General features: G+C 41.5%; 1 protein-coding gene and 1 long non-coding RNA gene across 4 annotated transcripts in view; one reads left to right on the top strand and one right to left on the bottom strand.

Moving 5' to 3' along the window:
• The window catches only part of TMTC2 (transmembrane O-mannosyltransferase targeting cadherins 2), a 267,444-nt gene extending 262,048 nt beyond the window's left edge, over window positions 1-5,396 (bottom strand). For 2 of the 3 annotated variants that reach the window (XM_030260616.4, XM_072923134.1), the window contains exon 1: window positions 4,913-5,394. In XM_030260616.4, coding sequence (XP_030116476.1) covers window positions 4,913-4,995 — 83 coding nt within the window. In that variant the 5' untranslated portion in view covers window positions 4,996-5,394. Of the gene's footprint in view, window positions 1-4,912 lie in introns of all 3 variants that reach the window. The other variant, XM_072923133.1, reaches the window with a different exon arrangement.
• Window positions 2,816-14,139, top strand: part of LOC121468949 (uncharacterized) — a 46,481-nt gene continuing 35,157 nt past the window's right edge. The window contains exons 1-2 of the long non-coding RNA XR_005978738.2: window positions 2,816-4,868; window positions 6,653-6,751. This is a non-coding gene — a long non-coding RNA (uncharacterized lncRNA). The remainder of the gene's footprint in view (window positions 4,869-6,652; window positions 6,752-14,139) is intronic.

Genomic DNA, 14,139 nt, shown 5'->3' with positions numbered 1-14,139 from the left:
TTGTGTGCTGGAAGAACTTCCTGCAGATGAGGCACATCACATCAGCGACTCGGGGAGACTCTCTGTCTGCTAACCAGCATTAATTTATTCTCTGAACCAGCTACCAGAAGTGACATGCTTTATTTTAGTGTTACATATGCAACAAGAATCTTAAAATAAAGCCAGTGGGGACGTAATTTCTTTTTTACTTTCTAAAATCTCTATACTAGAGCATCTCAAATGGAAAAAAAAACCCAAAAACCAAAACAAACCCCCCATCAATATTTTGATGAAACTAAGATTTCACATTTGGATTAGAGTGTTTTATTCAACATAATTTTTTATGCAGAAACCATTTTTAAATCAAAAGCTGAATACATATTTAGATTATGTTCAGCATTTTAAAAAGAATTGGTATTAATAGACTATGATTGTGCCAGGTTCATCCCATTAGGCAATCAGTTACCAGTTCACTTGGCTAATGTTCAGCTACAACACAAACTCAACTACAAACCTTTACTACACAGCCTAAGTTACTCAAGCATCTTCTCCGAGTTACCTTTACTCCTTTATGAATATGTTAAAACTCCTGTTTCAAATAAAAATTATCTTTATGGTGGTTTGAAATTAGCATGCAGAAGATGGAACAGAGGGGACAAAGGGAAAACACTATAAAGAAAGCACACAAGTCCCCATCACCAGCTTCACTCCTGGAATTCAGAAGATTGCAGCTACCTGTAAAATGGAGCTACTAAAAGCTACTGGAGAGGTGTGCTTGGAGCTGAAAAATTGAGATGGCAAAAAAGGGCCATAAAAATCACAAATGTAAACTAATAATCAAATATACACACACAACAAGGAGACAGATGGCAAGTAATTTTCCCCAGTGCACTTACACTTGTTCTTCTAGTGCATGTATTTGGGTCACTTGCTAGATTAAATCCCATGTGGCAGACCCAACAGAGGTCCTGTCAAATGTGTATGGGCTCAGCCTGTTTTAAAATGATGCAAGTCTGACACTACAGGGTGAAAACATTTAACAGGATTTTTTCAACACAGTCTGGAATATTGCTCAGCAACTTTGAAACAGGGCTAATGGATATTTTCTACCACCAGCAAGGCTGCCCCATTCAGGCCTGCTACATAAAATGCAGTGTAAGCTAGAGAAACCTGGTCTGTGCTACCAAATTTCATGGAAGAGCCCTACACAGACAGAGTACAAATCTGTACGCATTTTCCAGAACACTGATTTTGACAATGTGTCACTGAGACAATACATCACTCAAGGTTAAAGCTTTCTACTATACTCTCCCTAAAATATGCCTTTCTTTTGAGATTTAGAAGAAAGGACCACCTCAATAGATGAGCTCCTTTCGCCATGTCCACAGTAACAATGCATGACCTCAGATACGCAGAGCACTAAATCTTCCCCTCCCCAGCTATAAACTGACAGTGCCCTGTCTCAGTCAGCACAGGCTGAAGGATGACAGCTTCAGTGTAAGGCACCTGCACGTCAAATTGCCAGGTAGGCTGGTGGGGCTTAAATGGTAGGCAAAAATGGTCATGTCTATGTGTAAACCTAATTGTAGCAATGGGTCTCCTTCCTGTAATATTGGTAGATACTAGCATGAAACACTAACTGTGTGTGAAGAGATTTGCCCCTCCTTAATCTGGCAAGAAACTGGATTTTACACAGTGCAACAAGCAATATCTTCAACACATCTGCAGGAATGGAAATTGCATTTCTCTCTCCCATGCTACCAGTTTCAAGATGATTTTGCTTAACAATAAATAATGTTTATTAACAAGCAATGTGAGCTACTTTGGCATCAAATACCACCCCCCCTCCCCTTCTTCATTCATCTCTTGTTTTGGGTTATTACATATCACATACAGCTTCAAATAAATAAGTAAAAAGAGGGGGAAAATATATCTATTTGCTCCTAGCTGAACAAGGAGGTTTGAGAAGGGAGGTGAAACTCTCAGTAATAATCTACACACATAACTAGGAAATATCACAGCTGCCTGTAAGAACTACAGTGGCAGGAACAAGGGTGGCAAAAGCTTTGTTTTCTAGGTCTACATCTACAGAACAAAAAAAAAAAAAAAAAAAACAAAAAAAAACACCAAAAACATCCAATGGCTCTTGTGTTTTGAAACTGACTAGAAACTGACAAGTGACACTTTCATCACTTTCATTCATAATAATCAGTAAGTCAACTGCTTAAAAATATTGGGACTGCACTGATCATGTGCAATATATCTGCTTAGCCTGAAAGAAATGAGTTAATGAGAAAAAGTAAGAACATGTACATTTGCTCACTCAGCTTCCTCAGTCTTAAAATTCATGCTATTTCAGTTTAAATGGGTAAAGGGTGGGAAAGAAAATATTGAATCCTTTGGTAAAGAGTCAAAGACCAGACTACAATCAAGTTTGTTATATCACTGTCCAGAGTCTTTAGTTTGGTGCCGTGCTGCTGCTAAAATATTACATCTTACCATTGGAAAATTGATTTTGCTATAAGAAGTTTTATGATGCCACTTAATCTTGCCCAACCTACATAAAAAATATAGAAAGCAATTACAGACACCCTTTATGTAGTAAGTTTGATCACTATATTAAAAAGACAACAGTTGATGTAATTTCAATATAATAGCAAAGGAAGTAGAATAAAAATCATGGCAATATGCTGCCCTCCTGAAACAAGACATTACTGGTTCCCAGCTTAAATGCACAATTTTAGTTCAGTTCAGGTTAGTAGCACGATCCATCTCCTACATGGAGGGCTGTGTCCTGCAGCTCCAGCATCAACCTCCTTTTCTACTGTTACATTTCAAGCCAGCTCCTGGAGGGCAGCAAAATTCTGTGATTACAGCTAAAAGAATAGTTTGGGACTGAGCCTACCTCTTTGAATAGATAACCCTTTCTAGTTCAACAATTACTAACACAAAACAGCCCCTTCTGCCTTGTCCCTTCCAGTGCTGCCATTGAAAAACATCCTAATTAGATGACCCTATATACAGATATGGCATTAACTGGCTTTCAGAGCACTCTAGTCAATGCCTAAATCTTAGCTACAACGATGAGAAGTACTTTATTTAATTAATAGGTAAACACATGAACAAAGCAGTCTTTCAGAACACCTTTTAAACAGTGTGAGATTAGTACTAGCAAAATCTGTGTGTGATTATCTTTTCCACACTTTCAGAGATGACACTCAAATTCTTTTTTCTAACTGCATTAAAGCACACTCAGGCAAGATCAAGAGTAACCTTGACCTCCACATCAAGAGAAAGTACTTCATACTGCTTTCCATGCCTAGTCCATTTGAACTGGCCTGCAGGACAGGCTTTTAACCGTGTGCTTAAACAACACAGTTTTTGCCCAAACATTGCAATATATGCTATGTAGGATTATGTAAATATTCCACAACTCCAGCAGTTTTAACTATAATAAGCGGGCTTAAAATAGCCTCACTGTATCAAAATATTCACTACTTCCTATTGATCCAACTCAGACCTCATATTTCAGGGCAACAGCAGACTTTTCTCTTTTATTGTTTATGAATGGGGCTTCAAAACTTTCAAATAGGTTTAAGAAAAATCACTTAGAAAATTGGAAGACTCATAGAAACCTAAAACCACTTAATTGCTCGCAAGGCTTCAAGTACATGTAAATGACCTGGAGGGCTGAAGCCTGAATTGCCACATTCTGCAGCCAACTCTGCTCCCAGCCAGGGACCTATACCAGGACTAACACTTGGCATTTGCTTCCAGTATAATAGGTTTAATAGTAGCAAGCCTTGAAAACAGCGGGGAGTATTCTGGAAGCGGTGACAGATCTTCGACACGGCAGGTGCACTGTAATACCGCTTAAGGGAGGAAAATTCCAAGTTTAGTAACTAATTACTGCAGGACAGGCAGGTTATTTTCCAAGGCAAATGCTTAATCAAAGACGCATCTGACCCTTTCGATTCCCAACAGCGCGCCGGAAAGTTCAACTCGTGCAGCAACCAGCATCCTGATCAGGCACATCCCTCACCCCACCTCGCCGTGCTTCCTCCCCTTTCCTCCTCTCACAACAAAGGCACCAGCCCTGCCTGACAGCTGCTCCGGGAGTTCGCTGGCACCGCGAACCTGAGCCATGCCGTAAGACCCTCCGCTCACACACCCACCCAGGGGCACTCCTCGCTCCCTGCCGCACAGGGAGCCCCGCACGCGTGGCCAGCTGCCGGCTCCCGCAGGATCCCGGCCGCGCTGCCGGGATGGGACGTGCCCGGGAGAGCCGCGCCGGGCCCGACGGAGCCCCCCGATCACCCGCCCCCGGGGCAGACAGTCTCTGGCCACGGAGGAGACAGGCTGATGAAACGCTGTCAAAGTCAATCCCGGCTCACTTTTTGGATGGTTTAATTCCAATGGAGCATAAATCACCCCAGGACGGTTAATAAGTTTAGCCAGGCGTGCTGTTCTCCCTAATAATACATTATAATTATGCATCTGTTTTAAACGCGATCAGATTAAGTCACCGGAAAAGGCACAAATCGGAATTTCGCCCGACTAAGAAGAGCGCCTTTCCGCAGGTACGGCCAGGAGAGGAGCAGGTGGGCAGCCTGGTCTCCAGCCCAGCGGCGCTACGCTCCCCGCGGCCGCCCAGCGCAGCCCGGCAGCGCACGGCAACTTCCCGCGGGCGCTCGGTCCCGGCGGAGCGGGGGAACGGGATGGGAGGCGGCCGGGCACCCCGCTGACACCGCGCATAAGGGACCAGCCCAGGACATGCCAACTTGGATGGGCGAGTCCCCTCCCGCTGCGTGGGGCTGGAGAGGACCGAGTCCGAGCCGCCAAAGCCCCGGGCACCAGGACGGGGGAGGCCGAAGCTCCGCTCCCGACAGGTGAGCAACCCCTGCCCGCCCAGCCCCGCCGCTCCCCGCCCTACCTGTCATCGTAGCAGAAGTCGGCGCTCAGGGTGTTGAGGTACAGGGCGAGCCCCAGGGCGCTGCTCAACAACTCCGCGATCATCTCTCCGCCTGCCACCGCCGCCGCCTCTCGCACCGGGGCAGCCTCCTGCCCTGCCCGGCCTCCCGCGCCAGCCCCGCCGCCTCTGCCTCTCGCGTTCCGCGCCCCCGGCACCGCGGGGCGCCGCTCCGCGCTCCGCCGGCGGCCACAGCCTGACGGCGTCCCCCGCTCCGCCGCCCCTACCCCATGGCAGCGGGGCGATCGGCGGCGACAGCGGAGCGGGGCTGAGCGGAGCGGGGCGCGGCTCCGGCTCCCGCCTTCCTCCCGCGGCGCCCCGGCGCTGCCGCAGCTCCGTTCTCCGCCCGCGCCCCCCTCGCTGCCGAGCCGGGCGCCGCCGCCGAGGCTCTGGGAGCGCCCGCGTGGGGCGCCCCGGGCTCCCACCGCGCCTGCGCGCGGACCCGCCCCGCCCCGCCCTCCGCGCCCGCCCCGCGCCCCGCCCCGCCCCGCGCGCCGGCGGCGGAGCCGGCCCCGAGCCCGCTCCGGCTGCGGGGGCGCGGCTGGGCCGTGTCTCCCTGCCAGCTGGGCACAATCAGGGCTTATTTTCCTTCCCCTTTCCTCCTTTTGCCGTTTTCCTGGTCCATTCTGGTTTTGTCTTTGGCTTTTTTCCCTTTTCTTTTCCCTTTTTCTCTGTTCCCCTTTTCTCTTCTTCCATTTCCCGTCTTTATTTTCCTTGTTTTCCTGTTTCTCTTTTTCCCTCCTTTTTTCCTTTTACTCGGCCGTGCTAAATCGGTCAGGTTAGTAGCGAAGAGAAAGGCTATACCTATATTGGAGATGGGATGCCAGAGCAGGGGCTCCACACTTGCCCACAGCCTGCCGTCTATCAGTGTGAACATCCATAGGGAGCGCTTAGCTTAGCTTACAGTTAAGCTCACAGTTAAACTTGGCAGAGAGGGTCGGAAACAAACACACTCCAAGGCAAGGAGTGCTGCAAGCTGGTGCTCCCCCAGGACAGCCCCGCAACTGCTGCCCACGAGAGGAGGGGTGGGTATAGCCAGAGATGCACACTTTGAGTAGAACAGATAAATAGACTGGAAAGGAAAGCCAGCTATGAAAAATAATGCACTGAAACCATCTTCCAGAATTCATGAGATACAGAGGCATGGAAAGGATTTGGGTCCACCCAGCTGATTTTTTTTTTTTATGGAAAAATTTTAAAACATTGCCTCTTTTTGCTGCTAGCCAGTCCTTTTATGTAACTGTTTCCTCTTGATTTCCATCAAGTGGCACATCATGCTGTCCCAGAAGAATGGGAGTCTGTTCATCAAGCTGTGTCTAATAAATTGGGGAACTTTTAATTAGTTTTCTTTCTTCCCTATATGATTATTTAATTCTATTCTTTGCAACCTCAAAATATAAGAAGTACATTAAGACCTCTTTTCAAGCAATGCTCAGTGCTCCTGGGAAGTCTGCCCCAAGTGTCACAAACATCTCAGCTGCTTCTACTTATATTCAGGGAATGTGTTATCACCATCAGTGTCAGTAATTGCAGGGAGGGTGCATTTTTTTTAGAACATTAAAGCTTTGAGGGGGCCTTATTGAACCCATTAGCAGATCACATTGATCTGGCATTAAACTTTTCAGCCTGAAGCACTGAATATAGTAACTTAGATTTTAAAGAGTTGGTACTCTTCATCAGAAAACCTGTGATCCTTTCTTTCAGACACCAATTCTCAATGTCCTTCTGGACCTACTGCCAAGATCCCAGTCATCGTGACTTAGTCCTCCTTGCTGCAGTGGAATTGCTGAATTCACTCATAAGGTTTGTACAGCTCCTTCTGTAGAACATCCTAATAAACTGCATAAAAAGCAGTATAATTGCTGCTGAGTCATAGTGGCAGAAGCCTCTTGTTATCAATCAAAAGTATATATATTTTTTCTTCAAAGAGTAGGACTACAGACTTGGGAAGATGAGTTCTGGCAGAAAAGCTTTAGAAACAAAATAGATCCTCCAGGAAAAAAAGTTTAACAAAGCCAGGCACTGTCTAATAAAAGCAAGTGTCAAGAAAGGGTGGGATGAAATGTGTAGACTGTATAGAGAATGCTTGTTCCCCAGGACATCACAGTGCTCCAGGGTGACTGGAACCAGCCTGTCCAAGTAGATTTATCTACACTACAAGAATCTACAAAGTCTGTATCTTGCAGACACATTTCTTGTTTCTTGTAGAAACAAAGGGCAAGTTTCCTCCCAGTGGCAAGAGCTGTTTCAAGTGGAGATAGCCTACTTTGTAGAAAGATACAGACGGCAATATGTGCATGTAGCACCTCACTTGACAGCTCTAGAACTCCACAAACTGGGCCAGAAAGAGCCAGTGCAGAAACCTGGAGAAAATTTGAATATAAAAAATATTGACCCTGATTAAACAATGCCACAAAAGAAAACAGAAGGATAGAAATCATAAAAGAATCATAATAGAATTCCTTCTCAGAGTTAGTTAAAAGTATTAAATGCATGTAGTTATGAACAACATTATATTTTACTGTATCATTGAGAGATATCAGACAACATTCTGATAGCAGATTTACAATGTAATGTACAGGAACCACAAGGTGTCAGAAGAACTATTTTAGAAGTTCAGATATGTCATTAAGCAGATATTTTGAAAACAGCCTTCACCTCCAGAAAGTCACAGGCTGTGGTGCCAGGGAAGAGAGGTGTAGGGTTGTAATAACACATAATAATAACAACAGTAATTGTGAAGATAACTAGAGTTACGTAGTCTAACAGCTGATCTACTGTGTAGAGCCTAGTAGACAAATTCACTTTGTTTTGCTTTATTGCAAATATGACAATCAAAGTTATTTGTTTTAATACCAGTTGGGAAACTTCTTCATTAAAGACATTATGGACTCTGAGTCACCATGCTACAAGAGATTTCACCTAAATGGTGCCTGAAAGATCAAGTTGTGTCACAGCATGTAGAAATACATTTCTGTCACAGTGACAGATTTGGTTAACTTGTCACTGACTATGAGACCTTAAATGTCAAGGTAATGCATGTGGTACAGATCCCTCAATAGATTAGATTAGATTAGACACCTCAGTTTCTATACACTGTGTTCATTTGCTGGAGCTTGTAAAAAATATTTGTGCCAACTTCCTTAAAGCATCTGAGAAGATAAAGGCTAACCCCTTGAAAGCTGCTAGGGGTTTTGATTAGAATGAGGCAACTGGATATAAAATGTTACTATAGGAATAATTAAGTGGAATTTTTCATTTTTTTGCCAGTTCTTATGCTCAGGTACCATCAAAGAAATATCATAACATACTGTGCCTAATTTTGAACAATCTAAATGACACCCAAAAATGTAGCTTAATGAACTTCAGAAATATAAACTTCGGTCCATTTTGAAATACTCATGCAGTCAAGAATAAACTGGTGTTATCTAAGGAAGGAAAAAAATTATTTTATTTGATCAAAAGTGGAGAAAGAGGAGTAGAGGAGAATGCTTTAGCCAAGTGCTGCTTTCACAATTAGTCACTGATCCATAGAGGTAATGTTGTTGGATTCTGTGGACTAGGATCCAAGCTGTTGTTTTCCTTTCATGCTAACAAGATCATGTTAATCTTCAAATACACCAGTATTTCTGCTTTCTCTAAGAAATTGCTTTTGGGTTTTGGTATGTTTTTGTTTGTTTCATTTTTGTTTTTGTTTTTGTTTTGCTAGGGTTATGACAATAATAATGTCAGCAATGACAGCCAAAGTAAAAATATTTTGCAACTCCAAAGCTGTAAAATTTCACGGAAATCTGTATGAAATATTGTAGATATGACAGTAAAAATTAAATAGATGCAGAAAAAACAAGCACACACAGGACTTGCATCAGTACTTGGAAGAGATTTTAACTGAACACATTTCTTAAAGATGTACATTTCTGGGAGGCACCAGTTCCTACTTTAGATCAGTCAGTGGAGCTAGAGTATTGCTACAGAGCTGGAGAGAGAGAGAGGTGGAGAGAAAGGGAGAGAGAAAACCAATGAATTTTTAACTTGACTTAATCTAATTATGCAGACTCTCTCTACAGAGAAAAAAAAAAAAAAAAGAGATTGTTCAAGGGAAGTTTCTTATATGCACAAAACATGCAGGAGCATTTGTATGACTCAGAGGTGAGCATATCTCAGTGTCAGAGAAAAAGGTAATTTTTAGTCTCTTGAATTTTCAAGGATTATTTTCTTAATATTACTTCATTCTAGACTAATCCTAATCTGCTTTGCATATTTATCTACCATGTCCTTTGAGATAGCTTAAAGAGAGATCAAAAAGAGTTTTTAATCTTTCTTGTTCAGAGTAAGTTGACAGTATAAATTTACTAAATGCAGATATGTCTATTTGTCATCTCCCAGAACATGATCCTCTTACTGTTTTGCTCATGCTTTATAAAAATATCAATATGCCTGTTTTGGTTTTTGGTTTTTAGAATTTTTTTGGTTTGGTTTGGTTTGGTTTTGTTAGGTTGGGCTTTTTTTTTTTTTTTTTACTTCTTTTTATCAAAAAAAGAATACAGCTAGAAATACAGCTTCAAAGAAATACAGATTCTTAAAAGATGGCTCTGGAAGTAAATTAGAATTAACCTCATTTTATTACAGACGGAAATCAAGGCAACTGGCATTTGTATCAGTTTATCCAAATCATATGAGAACCCTACAGCAGAAGAGGAATCTATCCAAGGTCCCAGCCATGATTCCAAGTCTTTCATTTGCTTTCATCATGAGATCATCCTTCCATTCACAGTAATTGATATTTCCTTAGACAAATCACAATGGAATTATCTCGGGGATTAATTTGGCCTAGGACACTAATTCTGAGAAAAGTTCTACTTGACAGATGGATGCCTGCAACATTACCAAGAGGTCTGTGGTGTGCAGCCTGGATTTTGTGCAGGTGGAGGATAGGGACTATGAGCTGTGTATCATATCCTGCCTCTCATCATTTCTTGGCAGCTGTATTGCCCAGTAGATGGAAAAGTTTCATCAGCAGCTGAAAATCTGTTCCTTGTCATCTTCCTTCCCATAGAAAGAAACGAATCATTGTGCTGTCCATAAGTCTTACTTTTCAGGCTATTGACACTTCCCTTGTGATGGAGATGTTGAAAGACAGTTTTTACTGTAGATCTGTCTACTTCTACTTTATTTGTCCTTCAAATGTACAACCTGGGATATTGGCTGTGGAAACTGGACAAAAAATGATACATCTCTGTGGCAGCAAGATCAGATCTTCATCCCACAGCAGAGCAAAAGCAGCCAAAGATGCAAGTGTAATTTCCACCTCAATCCCTGCAGATTTTCTATGGAATAACCTAATTTATTTCTTTACCTCAGTACAATCCTGACTTCCTCTGTATAAGCATGAAGTAAAGCCAGGAAAATCATGATTACTCTTATTTCAGAGGGAATATGTCAACATTACCAAAACATATCTAACACCAGTACAAGCACACTTCTCAAGAGTTAAATAAACAAGGTGAAATTATTATAGGCTGTAAACCTTTGAACTCCTCTAAACAGAGTCAATTTGATTTTTCTTAGTAATATTGGAACTAAATGACATTTTTTTACTGCAATATAGATAAGCCCAGAGAGGATAATTCAAGTAGTTCTAGTTTCTTAATTAACAATATAGCAGAAACACAACTAAATTAGCAGGAATTAATGTTTCTTCTCATCTTGCTAATTTTGAGGAATCCATCTCTGTATACATGAAATCCTGAATTAAAATCTCAGATGGCCTCTATCTCCATACTTCAAAATATAATTAGCACATGCTAGCAATAAAGTCACATTAAATTTAATTTTTAATTACATAAACACATTACCGCATTTTTAGTGGTTTAAGGGTATTTCTACGTTGATTTAGAGATAAGGCAAATTCTTCTTTTATTTTCAGATAAGGTAAAATGCAAAATATGAAACACGTGAAAGTTTTTTTATACACAAGATTTGTAGCAAAAGTTGTAGTTATAAAAAAAGTGGAGCATTTGCAGCTTTTAAGTGATGCACTGACTCAGGAAATGCAGGTGACCCAGATTTCTTTCCTGCTGTATCACACAAAGAGATAAACACAGAATTGTATACTTTCTGTGAACAATGAGTTGATTGCTTGGCTACTAGCTATTGCATATACATGCTGGATTCCAGTTACATTAATGTGTGCCATAGGATGCAGTGAAATGAAGGTTATAATCTCCAGTTACACACCAAAAATAAAATTCTTTGGAGACTCCATACCAGTACTTTTCCCTCCCATGTACATTGGTAGAGATGAGAGAATTCCCCATGTTTTGCAAAGTAGCAGCTTTCTAATTTATTTAATCTCTTCTTATTTTCATTCTAGTAATGTTTTTTTACTTTGTTTGCTTGGGTAAGCATACTTTGGAAAATAGACCTAGTTATATCTTCCATGAAATTTACCATCACCAAACTGGCCTGTCTATACCAAGGTGTTTACACACTGGTAATAGTAAACTTGGACTTTGATCAATCTCTAGCGACCTTGAGGAAAATTTACCATCATAAGATTGTTTTCTTATAATTTTTAGATAAAGACGGTAAAAAGAATGTTTTTTCTTTCTAATTCCATTAGGAATTTTTGGAAAACAGCAATGTCCTACTGAATACATCTCATGGAAAATATGACTTCCTGTGTTAAGGCCTTAATTTAGTTTCCTCAATCTGCTAATGAGTAAGACATGCAACCTCCATGATCAACAAAAGGATATTCCCATATGCGGGCTATCATGTGATTAAATCCTTATTTTGTAGGGCAGGTACATTGCCAGAGATTTTGGATCATGTTTGCAGCTGGTATAACTTGACATATCTTCAACAGAACTGTTGCAGTTTCAATCATCTAGTGTCTATTCCTTAATATAGAGCGAGGCATGAAAAGAGATAAACAGGTCTAGAGATTGTTGACATTTTAAATTCCTTCCTACCATATTTTGCACAAGAAAGAACATTAAATTTGGCTATGTAAATAGAACCCAGATTTTAAAATAGCCAGGTTCTCTTATGCATCAAGGAGAAAGAAGGATATAAACCAGAATTATTGGCTTTCTGTGATATTTTATATTCAATTTTCTCTTGTTACATTCATGCCATGTAATTGCGTGCACATGTGTACATGCGTGGTCCTTATTGTGCAGGGTTACAGCCAGATTCTTGTTCACATGCCAGAGCTCTATCGGGGGTTCAGGGCTGCTGCCGCGCTCTCTTTTATTCTGTGTGCAGCAATGAATGCTCCTTCCTATATCTGCCAAATGCATGGTTTGATCCCATTGATATCTATTTGGCATCAGGCTGTTACTCACTAACTCTTCACCACAGCTATTAATCACACAAACATGCAAGGTAGTCTGCTGGTTGTCTTGTGCTATTAAAGTCCATCAATGAAATACATTTTCCCGGGTGATTCCTGCCTCTCCAGCCTATTCCCAGCACCCACAACGTATAGACCCATCCAAATCGCCGGGCATATTCCAACTGTTTTGAAGAAACTGTCTTTACCTCAGAGTTACCCCTCTTTCCCTGGATTCCCCCTCAGCACTGCACACTTGTACATTGCAATATATTTTAGTGACAGACTTGGAAGAAACCCACACATTAGAATGCCATTTTGAAAATTTAACTCACTGCAAATTCTTCATTCTTCTTATGGTTTGATCTCAGAGACTTGCCTAATTTGGGCTGGTTTAGACAGTTTCCATTAGCAGCAGCAGATGATAGTTGGCTGAAGGGCTCCTGTGACACAATCCTCTCTGCGTACAAATAACCCACAAACAACCCACAAAGTACTTTTTCCCCTGGCCATAAATGAAATCAGATAAGAAAAAAGGTTCTTTGCAATTCCAACCCTACTTCAATAAGAATTCAACTTTGATAGGGTTCTGACAAGTTAGTCATGAATATTGCCAGATTAACATTTCCCCAGGTTACCAAGCAGCACCAGCCAGGAAAAAGGACTACCCAACAAGACTCCGAAAGTACTGCTGGTAACCCAAGAGCTTTACCAGCAATAAGGAACTAAGCCATGAGCCTGAACGAGGAGCAAATCCTTATCTAACTGACATCATCATTGCTTTGGTACAAAGGCACCAAAGCTGATGTGGCTTACATGGGGTATCTGTAAATGTATCTCCATCTTTGCCATACACTCTATGGGAAGAGTGCTATAATGTTATTTATACACACACCAAAAAAAGAAATGTCTAATTTTTGCACATATTTGAACTGAGCTTCAGAGAAAATTTCTGATAGTCTCTATAACCTGCTTTCTAAAAGCAAACCTTCAGTGGCAAAACATATGGAATAACAAATTATTTTTCAGTAGAAAAAACAAACTCCTGTCACAGGGACACATTTGTCTGATTCATATTCCCCAATGTTCACTTTTATTGCAGCTTTTAAAGCCAAATGGTTTAGTTTGCATTTATAAGTTTTCTGATGTTTAAAGTTTGGCAGTGGATAGACAAAAACACTCACATAGCAGAGGACGTGATGGAAAAAAAGGGAGAACAGGGTTGCAACGCTGAGCTCAGGGTTCTGCTGCAGGCAATTCTGGAGGCCAGTACCCATTATACGCAGTGCCCATTTTCCCAGTTATATTCCTCAAGGTATTTCTTCTGCTGTTCCTATCACAAAATCTGGTGCCTTTGGATGCTTTTTAGAGCATTTAGAGAGTGCAGAATTACAGAAACAGATGTCAAACATCCCTAAGTCTCAGTGTAACCATTAGAAATCATGTTTTCTTAATCCCGTTGTCAAAATGGAGACAGGAAAATCTTTGCCACAATTAATGTGTAGCATTTTTCCCAGCCTACTTTCCTTATCAGGTGGAATGGTGAAATGTTTGGGAAGGCCTCCAAAACTGAACAGCAAGCTCAGCTCTACATCCTCTGACAGATATGCACTCATCACCACCAGGGTTAAAAGTATCTACTTGGTGCTGTACTTTTAGCAGGCCTTAAATGCCCAGAGCACTGCAGCTACAACTTTGTTCTCCTTTACATGAGGAATATATATGTGTGGCTGCACAACTTCAGAAAGGAAGAAAACTTACCTAGATTTGTCTTGAGGAACTTAGAAAAACAATAATTTTAAAAATTGTATTGCTGTCAAAATTGACCTTTATTCTAAATGAAGAGAAGTGATTA

Source organism: Taeniopygia guttata, chromosome 1A, assembly GCF_048771995.1.
Source record: "Taeniopygia guttata chromosome 1A, bTaeGut7.mat, whole genome shotgun sequence".
Lineage (NCBI taxonomy): Eukaryota > Metazoa > Chordata > Aves > Passeriformes > Estrildidae > Taeniopygia > Taeniopygia guttata.
Note: the sequence above shows the minus strand (reverse complement) of the source record. Positions and strands in the feature narration are given on the sequence as shown.